This window comes from Salmo trutta, unplaced genomic scaffold, assembly GCF_901001165.1.
Source record: "Salmo trutta unplaced genomic scaffold, fSalTru1.1, whole genome shotgun sequence".
In the NCBI taxonomy this organism is placed as follows: domain Eukaryota; kingdom Metazoa; phylum Chordata; class Actinopteri; order Salmoniformes; family Salmonidae; genus Salmo; species Salmo trutta.
The window spans coordinates 67,907-90,328 of NW_021823445.1; the positions used below are offsets into that span (position 1 = coordinate 67,907).

The following is a 22,422-nucleotide window of genomic DNA, read 5'->3' on the forward strand; positions in this document are numbered from 1 at the left end:
TCGTAATACTATAAAACTGCACCACTGTACTACTATTATACCACTATAATACTGTACCACTGTACTACTATTATACCACTACAATACTGTACCACTGTACTACTACAAAACTGTAACAATACTACCATTATACCACTATAAAACTGTACCACTGTACTACTACTATACCACTATAATACTGTGCCAGTGTACTACTATTATACCACTATAATACTGTACCACTATTATACCACTATAATACTGTACCACTATAATACTGTACTACTATTAGACCACTATAATACTGTACCACTATTATACCACTATAATATTGTACCACTGTACCACTATTATACCACTATAATACTACACCAATGTACCACTATTATACCACTATAATACTGTACCACTGTACTACTATTATACCACTGTACTACTATTTTACCACTATAATACTGTACCACTGTACTACTATTATACCACTGTACTACTATTATACCACTATAATACTGCACTACCAATAAACAACTATAATACTGTACAACTATACTACCACTATAATACTGTAACATTAATACCATTACACCACTATAATACTGTACCATTAATACCATTAAACCACTATAATACTGTACTACCATTAAACCACCATAATACTGAACTAGTATTATAACACTACTAAAATTACACCACTCTAATAGTTTACTACTGTTACACCACTATAATACTGTACTACTATTACACCACTATAATACTGTACCACTATTATACCACTATAATACTGAACTAGTATTATAACACTACTATTATACCACTATAATAACATTTTTACATTTCAGTCATTTAGCAAACGCTCTTATCCAGAGCGACTTACAGTGGAGTGCATACATTTTATTACATTTTAAATACCGGTCCCCCGTGGGAATCGAACCCATAACCCTGGCGTTGCAAGCGCCATGCTCAACCAACTGAGCTACAGTGTACTACTATTATACCATTATAATACTGTACTACTATAATACCACTATAATACTGAACTACTATTATACCACTATAATACTGTAATACTATTAAACCACTATAACACTGTACTACTATTAAACCACTATAATACTGTACTACTATTATACCACTATAATACTGAACTACTATTACACCACTATAATACTGTACTACTATTATACCACTATAATACTGAACTACTATTATACCACTATAATACTGTACTACTATTAAACCACTATAATACTGTACTACTATTAAACCACTATAATACTGTACTACTATTAAACAACTATAAAACTGTACTACTATTAAACCACTAAAATACTGTACTACTATTATACCACAAAAATACTGTACTACTATTATACCACTATAATACTGAACTACTATTATACCACAATAATACTGTACTACTATTATACCACTATAATACTGTACTACAATTATACCACTATAATACTGTACTACTATTATACCACTATAATACTGTACTACAATTATACCACTATAATACTGTACTACTATTATACCACTATAATACTGTACTACTATTATACCACTATAATACTGTACTACTATTATACCACTATAATACTGTACTACTATTATACCACTATAATAATGTACTACTATTAAACCACTATAATACTGTACTACTATTAAACCACTAAAATACTGTACTACTATTATACCACAATAATACTGTACTACTATTATACCACTATAATACTGTACTACTATTATACCACTATAATACTGTACTACTATTATACCACAATAATACTGTACTACTATTATACCACTATAATACTGTACTACTATTATACAACTATAATACTGTACTACTATTATACCACTTTAATACTGTACTACTATTATACCACTATAATACTGTACTACTATTTACCACTATAATACTGTACTACTATTATACCACTATAATACTGTACTACTATTATACCTCTATAATACTGAACTACTATTATACCACTATAATACTGTACTACTATTAAACCACTATAATACTGTACTACTATTAAACCACTATAATACTGTACTACTATTAAACAACTATAATACTGTACTAGTATTAAACCACTAAAATACTGTACTACTATTATACCACAATAATACTGTACCACTATTATACCACTATAATACTGTACTACTATTATACCACTATAATACTGTACTACTATTATACCACTATAATGCTGTACTACTATTATACCACTATAATACTGAACTACTATTATACCACTATTATACTGAACTACTATTATACCACTATAATACTGTGCTACTATTATACCACTATAATAATGTACTACTATTATACCACTATAATACTGTACTACTATTATACCACCAGAATAATATACTACTATTATAACACTATTATACTGTACTACTATTACACCACTATAATACTGTACCACTACTACTATTAAACCACTATAATACTGTACCACTATTATACCACTATAATACTGAACTACTATTATACCACTATAATACTGTACTACTATTAAACCACTATAATACTGTACTACTATTAAACCACTATAATACTGTACTACTATTAAACAACTATAATACTGTACTAGTATTAAACCACTAAAATACTGTACTACTATTATACCACAATAATACTGTACTACTATTATACCACTATAATACTGAACTACTATTATACCACTATAATACTGTACTACTATTATACCACTATAATGCTGTACTACTATTATACCACTATAATGCTGTACTACTATTATACCACTATAATGCTGTACTACTATTATACCACTATAATACTGTACTACTATTATACCACTATAATACTGTACTACTATTATACCACTATAATGCTGTACTACTATTATACCACTATAATACTGTACTACTATTATACCACCAGAATAATATACTACTATTATACCACTATTATACTGTACTACTATTACACCACTATAATACTGTACCACTACTACTATTAAACCACTATAATACTGTACCACTATTATACCACTATAATAATGTACTACTATTATACTGTACTGCTATTATACCACTATAATACTGTACTACTATTACACCACTATAATACTGTACTACTATTATACCACTATAATACTGAACTACTATTATACCACTATTATACTGAACTACTATTATACCACTATAATACTGTACTACTATTATACCACTATAATAATGTACTACTATTATACCACTATAATACTGTACTACTATTAAACCACTATAATACTGTACTACTATTAAACCACTAAAATACTGTACTACTATTATACCACAATAATACTGTACTACTATTATACCACTATAATACTGTACTACTATTATACCACTATAATACTGTACTACTATTATACCACTATAATACTGTACTACTATTATACAACTATAATACTGTACTACTATTATACCACTTTAATACTGTACTACTATTTACCACTATAATACTGTACTACTATTATACCACTATAATACTGTACTACTATTATACCACTATAATACTGAACTACTATTATACCACTATTATACTGAACTACTATTATACCACTATAATACTGTACTACTATTATACCACTATAATAATGTACTACTATTATACCACTATAATACTGTACTACTATTATACCACCATAATAATGTACTACTATTATACCACTATAATACTGTACCACTATTATACCACAATAATACTGTACTATTATACCACTATAATAATGTACTACTATTATACCACTATTATACTGTACTACTATTACACCACTATAATACTGTACTACTATTACACCACCATAATACTGTACTACTATTACACCACTATTATACTGTACTACTATTACACCACTATTATACTGAACTACTATTACACCACTATAAAACTGAACTACTATTATAGCACTATTATACTGAACTACTATTATACCACTATAATAATAATGTACTACTATTATACCACTATAATAATAATGTACTACTATTATACCACTATAATACTGTACTACTATTATACCACTATAATACTGTACTACTATTACACCACTATAATACTGTACTACTATTACACCACTATAATACTGTACTACTATTACACCACTATAATACTGTACTACTATTAAACCACTATAATACTGTACCACTATACAACCACTATAATACTGTACTACTATTATACCACTATAACACTGTACTACTATTATACCACTATAACACTGTACTACTATTAAACCACTATAACACTGTACTACTATTAAACCACTATAACACTGTACCACTATACTACCACTATAATAATGTACTACTATTAAACCACTATAATACTTTACTACTATTACACCACTATAATACTGTACTACTATTATACCACTATAACACTGTACTACTATTATACCACTATAACACTGTACTACTATTAAACCACTATAACACTGTACCACTATACTACCACTATAATACTGTACTACTATTAAACCACTATAATAATGTACTACTATTATACTGTACTACTATTACACCACTATAATACTGTACTACTATTATACCACTATAATACTGTCCTACTATTATACCACTATAACACTGTACTACTATTAAACCACTATAACACTGTACCACTATACTACCACTATAATACTGTACTACTATTAAACCACTATAATACTGTACTACTATTATACCACTATAACACTGTACTACTATTAAACCACTATATTACTGTACTACTATTATACCACTATAATAATGTACTACTATTATACTGTACTACTATTACACCACTATAATACTGTACTACTATTATACCACTATAATACTGTCCTACTATTATACCACTATAACACTGTACTACTATTAAACCACTATAACACTGTACCACTATACTACCACTATTAAACCACTATAATACTGTACTACTATTATACCACTATAATACTGTACTACTATTATACCACTATAATACTGTACTACTATTATACCACTATAATACTGTACTACTAGTATACCACTATTATACTGTACTACTATTACACCACTATAATACTGTACTACTATTATACCACTATAATACTGTACTACTATTAAACCACTATAATACTGTACCACTATACTACCACTATAATACTGTACTACTATTATACCACTATAACACTGTACTACTATTAAACCACTATAACACTGTACTACTATTAAACCACTATAACACTGTACCACTATACTACCACTATAATACTGTACTACTATTAAACCACTATAATACTTTACTACTATTACACCACTATAATACTGTACTACTATTATACCACTATAATACTGTACTACTATTATACCACTATAATACTGTACTACTATTATACCACTATAATACTGTACTATCATTATATTATCCCATAGTGAAGGCTTTAACCACTAGGCCTGGTCTAGTCCAGGGTAAAGGCTCTAAAGGCTCTAACCACTAGGCCTGGTCTAGTCCAGGGTGAAGGCTCTAACCCAGGCCTGGTCTAGTCCAGGGTGAAGGCTCTAACCCAGGCCTGGTCTAGTCCAGGGTGAAGGCTCTAACCCAGGCCTGGTCTAGTCCAGGGTGAAGGCTCTAACCCAGGCCTGGTCTAGTCCAGGGTGAAGGCTCTAACCCAGGCCTGGTTTAGAAACAGGTAGAGCTGAAGGATTTGTATTTATTTAATTATATGAACCTTTATTTAACTAGGCAAGTCAGTCAAGAACAAATTCTTATTTACCATGACGGCCTACCCCGGCCAAACCCGGATGCTGGGCCAATTGTGTGCCGCCCTATGGGTCTCCCAATCAAGGCCGGCAAAAACCATCAAGCGCTAAGATGAAACTGGCTCTAATGAGGACCGCCACATGAAAGGAAGACCCAGAGTTACCTCTACTACAGGACAAGTTCATTAGAGTTACCAGCCTCAGAAATTGCACCCCAAAAAAATGCTTCACAGAGTTCAAGTAACAGACACATCTCAACATCAACTGTTCAGAGGAGACTGTGAGTCAGGCCTTCATGGTTGAATTGCTGCAAAGAAACCACTACTAAAGGACACCAATAATAAGAAGAGACCTGCTTAGGCCAATAAACACGAGCAGTGGACATTAGACTGGTGGAAATCTGTCCTTTGGTCTGAGGAGTACAAATTTGAGATTTTTGGATCCAACCGCCGTGTCTTTGTGGGACGCAGAGTAGGTGAATGGATGATCTCTGTATGTGTGGTTCCCACCATGAAGCATGGAGGCAGAAATGTGATGGTGTGGGGGTGCTTTGCTGGTGACACTATCAGTGATTTATTTAGAATTCAAGGCACACTTAACCAGAATGGCTACCACAGCATTCTGCAGCGATACGACATCCCATCTGGTTTGCGCTTAGTGGGACTATCATTTGTTTTTCAACAGAACAATGACCCAACACACCTCCAGGCTGTGTAAGGGCTGTTTGACCAGGAAGGAGAGTGATGGAGTGCTGCATCAGATGACCTGGCCTCCACAATCACCCGACCTCAACCCAATTGAGATAGTTTTGGATGAGTTGGATCACAGAGTGAAGGAAAAGCAGCCAACAAGTGCTCGGCATATGTGGGAACTCCTTCAAGACTTTTCGAAAAGCATTCCAGGTGAAGATAGTTGAGAGAATGCCAAGTGTGTGCAAAGCTGTCATCAAGGCAACTTGATTGTATACTAAATGATTCCATGTGTTATTTAATAGTTTTGATGTCGTCACTATTATTCTACAATGTAGAAAACAGTAAAAATATAGAAAAACCCTTGAATGAGTAGGTGTGTCCAAACTTTTGACTGGTACTGTAGTTGAACAGCTGGTTTATAACAAGGCTTAGTACTACCACAGCTCAGTAGACAGTACTATTAGTATTACTATTAGTACAATCACAGATCAGTCTACTTTACTATTATAATTAGTACTTTCCACAGTTCAGCAAACATTAGTATTAGTACTACCACAGTCCATCCTACTCTACTATTAGTATTAGTACTACCACAGCCCATCCTACTCTACTATTAGTATTAGTACTACCACAGCTCAGCCTACTCTGCTATTAGTATTAGTACTACCACAGTCCATCCTACTCTACTATTATTATTAGTACTACCACAGTCCATCCTACTCTACTATTAGTATTAGTACTACCACAGTTCAGCCTACATTACTATTAGTAGTAGTACTATCACAGTTCAGCAGACAGTACTATTTGTAGTAGTACTACCACAGCTCAGCAGACAGTACTATTAGTAGTAGTACTACCACAGCTCAGCAGACAGTACTATTAGTAGTAGTACTATCACAGCTCAGCAGACAGTACTATTAGTAGTAGTACTACCACAGCTCAGCCTACATTACTATTAGTAGTAGTACTACCACAGCTCAGCAGACAGTACAATTAGTAGTAGTACTACCACAGCTCAGCAGACAGTACTATTAGTAGTAGTACTACTATCACAGCTCAGCAGACAGTACTATTAGTAGTAGTACTACCACAGCTCAGCCTACATTACTATTAGTAGTAGTACTACCACAGTTCAGCCTACATTACTATTAGTACTACCGCAGCTCAGCCTACATTACTATTAGTACTACCACAGTTCAGAAGACAGTACTATTTGTAGTAGTACTACCGCAGCTCAGCCTACATTACTATTAGTAGTAGTACTACCGCAGTTCAGCCTACATTACTATTAGTAGTAGTACTACCACAGCTCAGCAGACAGTACTATTAGTAGTAGTACTACCACAGCTCAGCCTACATTACTATTAGTAGTAGTACTACCACAGTTCAGCCTACATTACTATTACTACTATTAGATCAACATGTATGACGGTGTACTTTGTACTTCAATCTGAGAATAATGTATTTTTGTTGTTATATCTTTATCTTAACTCTGCATTGTTGGAAAAGGACCCGTAAGTCTACACCTGTTGTTTACGAAGCAGGTGATTTGTGCGTATCACAGGCCTCTGGTGCTGGTGGAACACACATCTAACCCACTGGGGAAATGGTCATCAGGCTTAACACAGATGGCCTGGAGATAAACACCAACAGAAGTCCTTCCTGTCTGGCATACAGCGGCATTAGAGGTTTATGGGTAGTCTAGTCATACATGTCTCTCTACCTCCATCTTAGAATACCGCAGCAGAAGAGTTTTATGGGTAGTGTAGTCCCACCTGTCTCTCTGCCTCCATCTTAGCATACTGCAGCAGTAGATATTTATTGGTAATGTATTCTCACCTGTTTGCCTCCATCTTAGCGTACTGCAGCAGTAGAGGTATTATGGGTAGTGTAGTCCTACCTGTCTCTCTGCCTCCATCTTAGAATACTGCAGCAGTAGAGGTAATATGGGTAGTGTAGTCCTACCTGTCTCTCTGCCTCCATCTTAGCGTACTGCAGCAGTAGAGGTATTATGGGTAGTGTAGTCCTACCTGTCTCTCTGCCTCCATCTTAGCGTACTGCAGCAGTAGAGGTTCTCCGTGGGTCTTCAGGTATTCTCTCTGACAGCGGTCCGACAGGGTGGCTTCATTAGGCAGGAAGTTACTGGCCCACACCTATGACATCACAGGAAGAGGACAAGACTGGGTGAGAGCACAGAAGTAAGAGCAGGGATCAGAGGAGACAGTGGAGAGGAGAGAGGGATTAGATGGAGGGAGGAGAGAGGAGGAGCAGAAACAGCAGCACACACACTGGGAGAGAGAGTTTTTCATGTCTGTCTGTCCCCTCTGGACAATAATAACACACTAACTCTAACCCAGCAGAATTGGCTCTTTAAATAACCCACCACAACGCAGGGCTGTACTCTCATATGTAAATATCAGGATATCATGGCTGATACTAGGCATTTAAACAGGGTCCAGTTATTTATCCTCAGACCCATTGGATTTAAGAAGCACTTTGATCATCCTCATCATTCCACATACCCGATAGCAACGGCCTCACTGGGGAGACTACAGGGACTACAGGGACTATAGGGACCAGAGGGACTACAGGGACTATAGGGGCTACAGGCACTACAGGGACTATGTTCTGTTTTCCCCCCAAACCACAGAAAGCAGCATGAGGCAACATGAAGATGGATGGACAGCAGAGCAGCAACAACATGGACCTCCCGAGTGGTGCAGCGGACTAAGGCACTGCAGACCCAGGCGTCACTACAGACCCAGGTTCGATCCCAGGCTGTGTCACAGCCGGCCGTGACTGGGAGACCCATGAGGCGGCGCACAACTGCCCCAGTGTCATCCGGGTTAGGGGAAGGTTTGGCTGACTGGGATTTCCTTGTCCCATCGTGCTAAGCAACTCCTTTTGGCGGGCCGGGCACTTGCAAGCTGGATGGTGTTTCTCCGACACATTGGTGCGGCTGGCTTACGGGTTAAGCGAGCAGTGCGGCTTGGCAGGGTGGTGTTTCGGAGGACACATGGCTCTCGACCATCGCCTCACCCGAGTCCGTAGGGGAGTTCAGCCAAAAGACAAGACAGTAACTACCAATTGAATATCACGAAATTGGGGAGAAAAATGGGTAAAATGTACCAAAACACTGTAATAATAGAGCAGCAGCAACAACATGAAGATGGATGGACAGCGGCGCAGCAACAACATGAGGCAGAGCGGCTCTTGGCTCGAGAGTCCTTGGCCACCAATCATTTAAACACACTGCCTTTAAAGGGAGAAGCAGAGTAGAAGGAGAGGCTGTCGACTTTGTGTTGGAGAGGTAGAGTGGAAGAGAGCGAGAGGAAGAGAGGAAGAGAGCGAGAGACACATCCCTCTGTCTTTTCATTCCCATCTCCAACTTCCCCATCAATCCATCTCTCCGTCCTTTCATCCCTCTTATCCTCCTGCCCTATCCATCCATCTTTCCCTCCATCCATCTCGCCTTTCATCCCCCATCTATCCATCTCTCCCTCCCTCCCTCCCTCCCTCCCTCACCGAGGGGTGGCTCGCAGGCTGCATCAAACCAATCTTACCTGCAGCACAGAGAGACAGAGAGGATTATATATTCCGTTTTTAAAGTTTTCAGATTTCATAACTATTTCATGGTTTACAATATCAGATGACTTGATACATTCAGGTATATTTACTCTAGATCGATCATATATACTGAACAAAAATAGAAATGCAACATGCAACAATTTCAAGAATGTTACTGAGTTACAGTTCATATAAGAGAATCAGTCAATTGAAAAAAATGAATCAGGACTAATCTATGGATTTCACAGGGCAGGGGCACAGCTATTGGTGGGCCTGGGAGGGCATAGGACCAACCACTGGGAGACAGGCCCCCGACAAAAGGGCATTATTACAGATAGAAATAGTCCTCAGCACTTCAATGTGCAAATAGTGAGGCTGGGGGGTAAAGGAAAGGTAGTAAAGGGGATGGGTGGGGCAAAAGCTTAAGAAGAAGAAGGGCTCTCCAGTAGTAGTACCAAAACATTCAAAGGCCATTATGTCAAAAGTGAATTTACATGTTTATCAACTTTCAAAGCAGAATTACTTTCCCATTGTCCCTCACCTGTAGTGTATGATATACCATTTTGTAGCTCTGAGTCTGTACATTTATCCAATGTAAAAAAAAAAAATCGGACTGTGCCTCGACACAATTCTGTCTCGGAGCTCTACGGACAATTCCTTCGACCTCATGGCTTGGTTTTTGCTCTGACATGCACTGTCAACTGTGGGACCTTGTGTAGACAGTTGTGTGCCTTTCCAAATTATATCAAATCAATTGAATTTACCACAGGTGGACTCCAATCAAATTGTAGAAACATCTCAAGGATGATCAATTTCGAGTCTCATAGCAAAGGGTCTGAATACTTATGTAAATAAGGTATCTGTTTTTTTTATACATTTGCAGACATTTAAAAAAACATTTTTGCCTTGTCACTATGGGGTATTGTGATGTCACTATGGGGTATTGTGATGTCATTATGAGGTATTGTGATGTCATTATGTGTAGATTGATGAGGGGAAAAAATGATTTAATCCATTTTAGAATAAAGCTGTAACGTAACAAAATGTGGAATAAGGGAAGGGGCCTGAATACTTTCTGAATTCACTGTAAATGTCTTGATGTATCAGCTTTCAGATTTGAAAAATAATACGCTTAAATCAAAGGATTAGATTCTCAGGTCGGGAGCTTCAGGTGACTGCTTCTGCTCACTAGCACTGCATTCTGCACACGGTCCCGTGTGGCTCAGTTGGTAGAGCATGGTGTTTGCAACACCAGGGTTGTGGGTTCGATTCCCATGGGGGACCAGTACGGGGAAAAAACATTTTTATGAAATGTATGCATTCACTACTGTAAGTCGCTCTGGATAAGAGCTTCTGCTAAATGAATAAAATGTAAATTATGGGACGTCAATGATTATAGCTTCTACACTTGGCCACTATATCAGTATGCAGCTACTTCATAGATGAGCCTCTTCTTTACAAGATGTTAAACATGTCTCCTGCCTCAACCATGGAACCAGTTTTATATTAAACACTGAAGTATACCGGAAGTCTTGAAATGTCTGTGGTGTCCCTTCTTAACACATTGTAATAGAGAGGCATTATTACTGAGACTACTGAGATTATTGAGACTACTGAGACTATTGACAAAGCTTCAGAAGCAAAGGAAGAAACTCTCTCTATTTCTGTAGCTGTACGTATAGAATGGGAGGCAGTTGATATCATTCCATTATTGTACATTTTCCCTTTAGATATTTCAGATTCACACTGAGGAGATGATATCTCATTAAGAGTTGTTGACTCATCATATAATCTATCTGCTGAAATTTAAATCAAATGTCTGATGTCCTGACAACATTTTTTATTTATTTATTTATTTCACCTTTATTTAACCAGGTAGGCAAGTTGAGAACAAGTTCTCATTTACAATTGCGACCTGGCCAAGATAAAGCAAAGCAGTTCGACAACATACAACAACACAGAGTTACACATGGGGTAAAACAACATACAATCAATGATGCAGTAGAAAAAAATAAGACTATATACAATGTGAGCAAATGATGTGAGATAAGGGAGGTAAAGGCAAAAAATGCCATGGTGGCAAAGTAAATAAAGTATAGCAAGAAAAACATTGGAATGGTAGATTTGTAGTTTGAAGAAAGTTCAAAGTTAAAATATAAATAATATGGTGCAAAGGAGCAAAATGAATAAAATAAATAAATAAATACAGTAGGGGAAGAGGTAGTAGTTTGGGCTAAATTATAGATGGGCTATGTACAGGTGCAGTGATCTGTGAGCTGCTCTGACAGCTGGTGCTTAAAGCTAGTGAGGGAGATAAGTGTTTCCAGTTTCAGAGATTTTTGTAGTTCGTTCCAGTCATTGGCAGCAGAGAACTAGAAGGAGAGACGACCAAAGGAGGAGTTGGCTTTAGGGGTGACCAGAGAGATATACCTGCTGGAGCGCGTGCCACAGGTGGGTGCTGCTATGGTGACCAGTGAGCGGAGATAAGGGGGGACTTTACCTAGCAGGGTCTTGTAGATGACCTGGAGCCAATGTCTTTGGCGACGATTATGAAGCGAAGGCCAGCCAACGAGAGCGTACAGGTCGCAGTGGTGGGTAGTATATGGGGCTTTGGTGACAAAACGGATGGCACTGTGATAGACTGCATCCAGCTTGTTGAGTAGGGTATTGGAGGCTATTTTGTAAATGACATCGCCGAAGTCGAGGATTGGTAGGATGGTCAGTTTTACGAGGGTATGTTTGGCAGCATGAGTGAAGGATGCTTTGTTGCGAAATAGGAAGCCAATTCTAGATTTCACTTTGGATTGGAGATGATTGATGTGAGTCTGGAAGGAGAGTTTACAGTCTAACCAGACACCTAGGTATTTGTAGTTGTCCAAAAATTCTAAGTTAGAACCGTCCAGAGAAGTTATGCTGGACGGGCGGGCAGGTGCAGGCAGCGATCGGTTGAAGAGCATGCATTTAGTTTACTTGTGTTTTGGAGCAGTTGGAGACCACGGAAGGAGAGTTGAATGGCATTGAAGCTCGTCTGGAGGGTTGTTAACACAGTGTCCAAAGAAGGGCCAGAAGTATACAGAATGGTGTCGTCTGCGTAGAGGTGGATCAGAGATTCACCAGCAGCAAGAGCGACATAATTTATGTATACAGAGAAAAGAGTTGGCCCAAGAATTGAACCCTGTGGTACCCCCATAGAGACTGCCAGAGGTCCAGACAGTAGGCCCTCCGATTTGACACACTGAACTCTGTCAGAGAAGTAGTTGGTGAACCAGGCGACGCAATCGTTTGAGAAACCAAGGCTACTGAGTCTGCCGATGAGGATGTGGTGATTAACAGTCAAAAGCTTTGGCCAGGTCAATGACCAGCTCTGAAACCAGATTGTATAGCGGAGAGGGTGCGGTGGGATTCGAAATAGTCGGTTATCTGTTTGTTGACTTGGCTTTCGAAGACCTTAGAAAGGCAGGGTAGGATGGATATAGGTCTGTAGCAATTTGGGTCAAGAGTGTCACCTCCTTTGAAGAGGGGGATGACAGCAGCTGCTTTCCAATCTATGGGAATCTCAATTTCGGCAGATAATTTTAGAAAGAAAGGGTCCAGATTGTCAAGCCCAGCTGATTTGTAGGGGTCCAGATTTTGCAGCTCTTTCAGAACATCAGCTGAATGGATTTGGGAGAAGGAGAAATGGGGGAGGCTTGGGCGAGTAGCTGTGGGGGGTGCAGTGCTGTTGAATGCAGTAGGGGTAGTTAGGTGGAAAGCATGGCCAGCCGTAGAAAAATGCTTATTGAAATTCTCAATTATAGTGGGGTTATCGGTGGTGACAGAGTTTCCTATCCTCAGTGCAGTGGGCAGTTGGGAGGTGTTCTTATTCTCCATGGACTTTACAAATGTCCCAGAACTTTTTAGAGTTGGAGTTGCACGAAGCAAATTTCTGTTTGAAAAAGCTGGCCTTGGCGTTTCTAACTGCCTGTGTGTATTGGTTTCTAACTTCCCTAAAAAGTTGCATATCGCGGGGGCAGTTCGATGCTAATGCAGAACGCCACAGGATATTTTTGTGTTGGTTAAGGGCAGTCAGGTCTGGGGAGAACCAAAGGCTATATCTGTTCCTGGTTCTAAATTTCTTGAAAGGGGCATGCTTATTTAAGATGGAGAGGAAGGTATTTTAAAAAAATAACCAGGCATCCTCTACTGACGGGATGAGGTCAATATCCTTCCAGGATACCAGGGCCAGGTCGATTAGAAAGGCTTGCTCGTTGAAATGTTTCAGGGAGCGTTTGACAGTGATGAGTGGAGGTCGTTTGACCGCTGACCCATTACGGGTGCAGGCAATGAGGCAGTGATCGCTGAGATCTTGGTTGAAAACAGCAGAGGTGTATTTAGAGGGCACGTTGGTTAGGATGATATCTATGAGGGTGCCCGTGTTTACGGCTTTGGGGTGGTACCTGGTGGGTTCATTAATAATTTGTGTGAGATTGAGGGCATCAAGCTTGGATTGTAGGATGGCTGGGGTGTTAAGCATGTCCCAGTTTAGGTCACCTAGTAGCACGAGCTCTGAAGATAGATGGGGGGCAATCAGTTCACATATGGTGTCCAGAGCACAGCTAGGGGCCGAGGGGGGTCTATAGCAGGCGGCAACGGTGAGAGACTTGTTTTTGGAGAGGTGGATTTTTAAAAGTAGAAGTTCAAATTGTTTGGGTACAGACCTGGATAGCAGGACAGAACTCTGCAGTAGATTGCAACACCGCCCCCTTTGGTCGTTCTATCTTGTCTGAAAACGTTGTAGTTAGGGATGAAGATTTCACCGTTTTTGGTGGACTTCCTAAGCCAAGATTCAGACACAGCTAGGACATCCGGGTTGGCAGAGTGTGCTAAAGCAGTGAATAAAACAAACTTAGGGAGGAGGCTTCTAACATCCTAGCTGTCAACAGAGTTTTCAACCTTTAAATTACATATTTGTCATGACATGAAAGCAATTTTATTATGAGTTGTGAAAACAACACATTGTGGATGTTGGTAGACTAAATTGAAGTGACATTTGCTCTCAGAAGTCCCTAGTGGTGTCAGTCTGTCTATCAGCATGCAGAGGGGTGGAGACGGAAGTAAGAGTTGATGAGATTAGAATACTAATTACTGTTTAGGTCGTGTGTAATCAACTTTGAATCCCCATTGTTAATACAAAGAAAGGCATGCTGTGTAGTCATATAGAGGATATACAGCAATAAGTTGCTGTAACTAGCCAAGACTGAGAAAATAAGTTGTGGCTTATGTCTCAAAAGACGGTAAAACTCAAAACCTATAACTAGCCTAGTCAGGGTCCATGGCCTCTGTTAAGGAGAGCTGGAACTAGCCTTCTAGAGGGAGATAGTTACTAACTACATAACTCTACTTTACAGCACCTCAAAGGTCTCTAACTCCCTAACCCCCGACAAGGAGAGCTGGAACTAGCCTTCTAGAGGGAGATAGTTACTAACTACATAACTGTGCTCCCTCTCCTTTCTCTTTGTCCATCTCGCTGTAATACTAGTGATAGATAGCATGCCAGTAAACTGCATAGTTTTCTGATGTCTTCATCAGAGGAATGTTCTTTAATGAGAGCTCCTTACACAACTTATAAAAATATCTTCACTAGACGACGGACTAATCCATTCCTCTTTGTACTTTGGTACAGCCCAGTCTGCTCCGTTTCCATATTAAATGTCCCTGGCCACAGAGAAACTAGTAAAACCCTGCGCTCATCCAGAGAGGCTGAACAGTTGAGTCCTTGATGCTATAAAACCATCACACACAGAGAAGGAGACAGGGGAGTTGAGGGGGACAGGGAGGGAGCGAGAGAGAGAGAGCGAGAGAGAGAGAGATGCTGGTTGAGTAACAGTTTTCAAAGTGCCTTTACAGTCCAGAGAGCCAACAATGATACCAAAAAAAATGTGTTTTAGAAAAACAAGACAAGGCGTATCATTTTACATTTAAAACTGTCAGCTATGCAGCTCAATTTAGGACGCTCAATAAAGTGTTTTTACTGACCTGTTTTTACACACAATGAACATCTAATAACAGTTGGAATAATCAAGGACTTGTTTCACGAGCTGGAGACCAGAGTAAAGTGTCCAACAAACATCTGGAAGTGAGCACAGCTTTGCATTAGTGTGTATTCATGGATGCCAAGGGAAGCAAGGCAAAACATTTACCATGAAAAAATGTAAAAACATACAATTATTTATCCTTTGTCTCTCTGTGTTTCATAATTTTCCTTCAATTCACACGGGATTGAATGTACACTACATATCCAACAGTATGTGGACACCTGCTCGTCGAACATCTCATTCCAAAATCATGGGCATTAATATGGAGTTGGTCCCTCCTTTGCTGCTATAACAGCCTCCACTCTTCTGGGAAGGCTTTCTACTAGATGTTGGAACATTGCTGTGGGGACTTGCTTCCATTCAGCCACGAGCATTAGTGAGGTTGGGCACTGATGTTGGGTGATTAGGCCCGGCTTGCAATTTGGATTCCAATTCATCCCAAAGGTGTTCGGTGGGGTTGAGGTCAGGGTTCTGTGCAGGCCAGTCAAGTTCTTCCACACTGATATCAACAAACCATTTCTGTATGGACCTCGCTTTGTGCACAGGGGCATTGTCATGCTGAAACAGGAAAGGGCCTTCCCGAAACTGTTGCCACAAAGTTGGAAGCACAGAATCATCTAGAATGTCATTGTATAATGTAGCGTTAAGATTTCCCTTCACTGGAATTAAGGGGCCTAGCCCGAAACATCAAAAACAGCCCAAAACCATCATTCCTCTTACACCAAACTTTACAGTTGGCACTATGCTTTTGTACAGGTAGCGTTCTCCTGGCATCCGCCAAACCCAGATTCGTCTGTCAGACTGCCAGTTGGTGAAGCGTGATTCATCACTCCAGAGAACACATTTCCACTGCTCCAGAGTCCAATGGCGGTGAGCTTTACACAACTCTAGCCGACGCTTGGCATTGCGCATGGTGATTATAGGCTTGTGTGCGGCTGCTCGGCCATGGAGACCAATTTCATGAAGCTCCCCACTAACAGTTCTTGTGCTGACGTTGCTTCCAGAGGCAGTTTGGAACTCGGTAGTGAGTGTTGCAACCGAGGACAGACAATTTGTACGTGCTTCAGCACTCGGCGGTCCCGTTCTGTGAGCAACACATCCTGAGCAGCTCATGTTATAGGCTGAAGTATGCTGCATGGCAGACCAATCTGAACTCTCGGGAATGTCCAGCCTAGCCATTATCTCAGCCAATTACGGCTAGCGGGAAGGTCCCTGGCTTTTTCTGTGGCTAGACCAACTAGGCATGTAATTTAACCATTTTATTCGTATTTACAGATTGCATACAATTTTGTTATTAAGGCAAAGTTCACATGTTCCAGAAGGCACTACTGCCCCAAAAAACCATTTTGCAAAAAAAACAACAAAAAAAACGTTCAAATGCCTTTCCTGTGAAGTAGTGACGCGCAACATATATCTAATTTCCTGAGACTAGTTACAGATGTAGTTCACCAGAGAAAGCATCCTAGTGAGCAAAACAGTGCCCCTCATCCTCTGTCTGTGTAGGCCATCTATCTGATGCTGTCTGGTCATAAAGAGTATGACATTGTTGCCGCCCATAGCATTGAATGCAAGGGAAGCCAGCGAGCATCTGGCCCCCATTGATTAAAAAAACACACACACAGTTACAAGCTAATGTAGCAGACTGTATAACAGTAATGTATGGTCCAACAACGTGAACATTATTACAGACTGCTGGAGGGTAATATACTGGACCGGTCTGCCTTGTTGTTCAACGGAGTCTAATGAAACTCTCTTTCAGGAGTGGGGACCAGAAAAGAAAGAGGATAGAGGCTGGAACAGGTTGGCTTACCTAGCTGGCTTACCTGGCTGGCTTACCTGGCTGGCTTACCTGGCTGGCTTACCTGGCAGTGAGGATGGGGGTTGGAACAGGCTGGCTTACCTGGCAGTGAGGATGGGGGTTGGAACAGGCTGGCTTACCTAGCTGGCTTACCTGGCTGGCTTACCTGGCTGGCTTACCTGGCTGGCTTACCTGGCAGTGAGGATGGGGGTTGGAACAGGCTGGCTTACCTGGCAGTGAGGATGGGGGTTGGAACAGGCTGGCTTACCTGGCAGTGAGGATGGGAACAGGCTGGCTTACCTGGCAGTGAGGATGGGAACAGGCTGGCTTACCTGGCTGGCTTACCTGGCAGTGAGGATGGGGGTTGGAACAGGCTGGCTTACCTGGCAGTGAGGATGGGGGTTGGAACAGGCTGGCTTACCTGGCAGTGAGGATGGGGGTTGGAACAGCCCATCATGGCTCCTTTATTCTCAAAGATCTGAAACACAGTTAAAGATAGGTCTTAGTTTAGTATGGTAGTCACGGATGGTTAAAGCCAGGTGGTGAACATACGATTGTGATTACATTTCAGAGTCCCTGAAAAGACACAAGGATTCCCCCACCACACACACCCGGACCCTACCAACTACACACACACCCTGTGAGGAAGCATCCTGTTGGAGGGAGGTTAAAGACTTCCCCTGTCCGTCCCCAGAGGGTGATAGAAGACAGGAGGTTAAAGACTTCCCCTGTCCGTCCCCAGAGGGTGATAGAAGACAGGAGGTTAAAGACTTCCCCTGTCCGTCCCCAGAGGGTGATAGAAGACAGGAGGTTAAAGACTTCCCCTGTCCGTCCCCAGAGGGTGATAGTAGTAGTAAACTACGTGAATAAACGTACCTTAACTAAAAATAATAGAGCCTCCATATCACTTATAAGCAGGCGAGTAACATGCAGGTCAATTTGACCCATCCCCCAATAATATCCAATGGTTTTTAGGAGCATATACCCACGTGGGTGACTGAAAGATGAACGAGGTTTACACTCCAGTTCAGTTGGTGGCGGAAGGTAGCCAAGCGATTAAGATGAGGCCAAGCGGTTAAAAGTGTTGGGCCAGTAATTGAAAGGTCGCTGGTTCGAATCCCTGAGCTGACTAATAAAAAAATCTGTTGATGAGCCCTTGACGCTAATTGATTATTTAAGTCGCTCTGGATAAGAGAGTCTGCTAAATAACTCAAATGTAAAAATGTGAGGCCTTAAAGTTGGTTGCCAACTGCCATATAAAATCCACAGAAGAAGATTTTGTATGACTCAAAATTATACAGATCCAGCTACAAAAAAGGACTATATGCAGTTCAGGTAAAATAACAACCCAATGTTTACTTCCCAGGACAGGCGTATGTCTCACGTCACTAAGGTTTTTTTTATTAGTACCAAAATGTGTTTTTTGGCAGAAATGCCTTCTGGAACATGTGAACTTTCATGTGCCTTAATACCAAACTTGTACGGCATCTGTAAATAAGAATACAATGGTTCAATTACCAGCCTAGTTGGTTTAGCCACAGAAAAAAGCAGGAACCTTCCCGCTAGCCATGATTGGCTGAGATATCGGATTGGTCTGCCATGTAGCATGTTTCTGTCTATAACATGAGCTGCTCAGTATGTGTAGATATGTCTTGCTACCGGGGTATGTAGCTTGTTGTTGTTCACAGGTCCAGGAATGGCTGAATAATTGCAATATTTACCTGGAGCTAAACCCTGCAGACAGCACTACTGGGTGATCTGATAACCCTGCAGATAGCACTACTGGGTGATCTGATAACCCTGCAGATAGCACTACTGGGTGATCTGATAACCCTGCAGACAGCACTACTGGGTGATCTGGTAACCCTGCAGACAGCACTACTGGGGGACCTGATAACCCTGCAGATAGCACTACTGCGTGATCTGGTAACCCTGCAGACTGGGTGATCTGATAACCCTGCAGACAGCACTACTGGGTGATCTGATAACCCTGCAGACAGCAATACTGGGTGATCTGGTAACCCTGCAGACTGGGTGATCTGATAACCCTGCAGACAGCACTACTGGGTGATCTGATAACCCTGCAGACAGTACTACTGGGGGATCTGATAACCCTGCAGATAGCACTACTGGGGGATCTGATAACCCTGCAGACTGGGGGATCTGATAACCCTGCAGATAGCACTACTGCGTGATCTGATAACCCTGCAGATAGCACTACTGGGTGATCTGATAACCCTGCAGACTGGGTGATCTGATAACCCTGCAGACAACACTACTGGGTGATCTGATAACCCTGCAGACAGCACTACTGGTTGATCTGATAACCCTGCAGACAGCACTACTGGTTGATCTGATAACCCTGCAGACAGCACTACTGGGTGATCTGATAACCCTGCAGATAGCACTACTGGGGGATCTGATAACCCTGCAGACTGGGGGTTCTGATAACCCTGCAGACTGGGTGATCTGATAACCCTGCAGACAGCACTACTGGGTGATCTGATAACCCTGCAGATAGCACTACTGGGGGATCTGATAACCCTGCAGATAGCACTACTGGGGGATCTGATAACCCTGCAGACTGGGGGATCTGATCAACCTGTAGTGCTATCTGCAGGGTTATCTGATAACCCTGCAGATAGCACTACTGGGGGATCTGATAACCCTGCAGATAGCACTACTGGGGGATCTGATAACCCTGCAGACAGCACTACTGGGTGATCTGATAACCCTGCAGATAGCACTACTGGGGGACCTGATAACCCTGCAGATAGCACTACTGGGTGATCTGATAACCCTGCAGACTGGGGGATCTGATAACCCTGCAGACAGCACTACTGGGGGATCTGATAACCCTACAGACTGGGGGATCTGATAACCCTGCAGACTGGGTGATCTGATAACCCTGCAGATAGCACTACTGGGTGATCTGATAACCCTGCAGATAGCACTACTGGTTGATCTGATAACCCTGCAGACAGCACTACTGGGTGATCTGATAACCCTGCAGACAGCACTACTGGGTGATCTGATAACCCTGCAGCCAGCACTACTGGGGGATCTGATAACCCTGCCGACTGGGTGATCTGATAACCCTGCAGATAGCACTACTGGGTGATCTGATAACCCTGCAGACAGCACTACTGGGTGATCTGATAACCCTGCAGATAGCACTACTGGGGGATCTGATAACCCTGCAGACTGGGGGATCTGATAACCCTGCAGACAGCATTACTGGGTGATCTGATAACCCTGCAGAAAGCACTACTGGGTGATCTGATAACCCTGCAGACAGCACTACTGGGTGATCTGATAACCCTGCAGACTGGCGGATCTGATAACCCTGCAGACAGCACTACTGGGTGATCTGATAACCCTGCAGACTGTGGGATCTGATAACCATGCAGACAGCACAACTGGGTGATCTGATAACCCTGCAGACAGCACTACTGGGTGATCTGATAACCCTGCAGACTGGGTGATCTGATCACCCTGCAGACAGCACTACTGGGGGATCTGATAACCCTGCAGACTGGGTGATCTGATAACCCTGCAGATAGCACTACTGGGGGATCTGATAACCCTGCAGATAGCACTACTGGGGGATCTGATAACCCTGCAGACAACACTACTGGGGTATCTGATAACCCTGCAGACAGCACTACTGGTTGATCTGATAACCCTGCAGACAGCACTACTGGGTGATCTGATAACCCTGCAGACAGCACTACTGGGGGATCTGATAACCCTGCAGACTGGGTGATCTGATAACCCTGCAGACAGCACTACTGGGTGGTCTGATAACCCTGCAGACTGGGGGATCTGATAACCCTGCAGACAGCACTACTGGGTGATCTGATAACCCTGCAGACGGTGGGATCTGATAACCATGCAGACAGCACTACTGGGTGATCTGATAACCCTGCAGACAGCACTACTGGGGGATCTGATAACCCTGCCGACTGGGTGATCTGATAACCCTGCAGACAGCACTACTGGGTGATCTGATAACCCTGCAGACAGCACTACTGGGTGATCTGATAACCCTGCAGACAGCACTACTGGGTGATCTGATAACCCTGCAGACAGCACTACTGGGTGATCTGATAACCCTGCAGATAGCACTACTGGGGGATCTGATAACCCTGCAGAAAGCACTACTGGGTGATCTGATAACCCTGCAGACAGCACTACTGGGTGATCTGATAACCCTGCAGACTGGCGGATCTGATAACCCTGCAGACAGCACTACTGGGTGATCTGATAACCCTGCAGACTGTGGGATCTGATAACCATGCAGACAGCACAACTGGGTGATCTGATAACCCTGCAGACAGCACTACTGGGTGATCTGATAACCCTGCAGACTGGGTGATCTGATAACCCTGCAGACAGCACTACTGGGGGATCTGATAACCCTGCAGACTGAGTGATCTGATAACCCTGCAGATAGCACTACTGGGGGATCTGATAACCCTGCAGATCGCACTACTGGGGGATCTGATAACCCTGCAGACAACACTACTGGGTGATCTGATAACCCTGCAGACAGCACTAC

The 22,422-nt window shown here is 41.5% G+C and overlaps 1 protein-coding gene across 2 annotated transcripts in view; it reads right to left on the reverse strand.

The window, feature by feature from the left end:
• The window catches only part of galt (galactose-1-phosphate uridylyltransferase), a 94,920-nt gene that overhangs the window by 36,199 nt on the left and 36,299 nt on the right, over positions 1 to 22,422 (reverse strand). For both annotated transcript variants that reach the window (XM_029749020.1, XM_029749019.1), the window contains exons 5-6: positions 18,283 to 18,339; positions 8,453 to 8,575 (exon numbers count right to left, since the gene is read on the reverse strand). In XM_029749020.1, the coding sequence (XP_029604880.1) occupies positions 8,453 to 8,575; positions 18,283 to 18,339 (180 nt within the window). The remainder of the gene's footprint in view (positions 1 to 8,452; positions 8,576 to 18,282; positions 18,340 to 22,422) is intronic.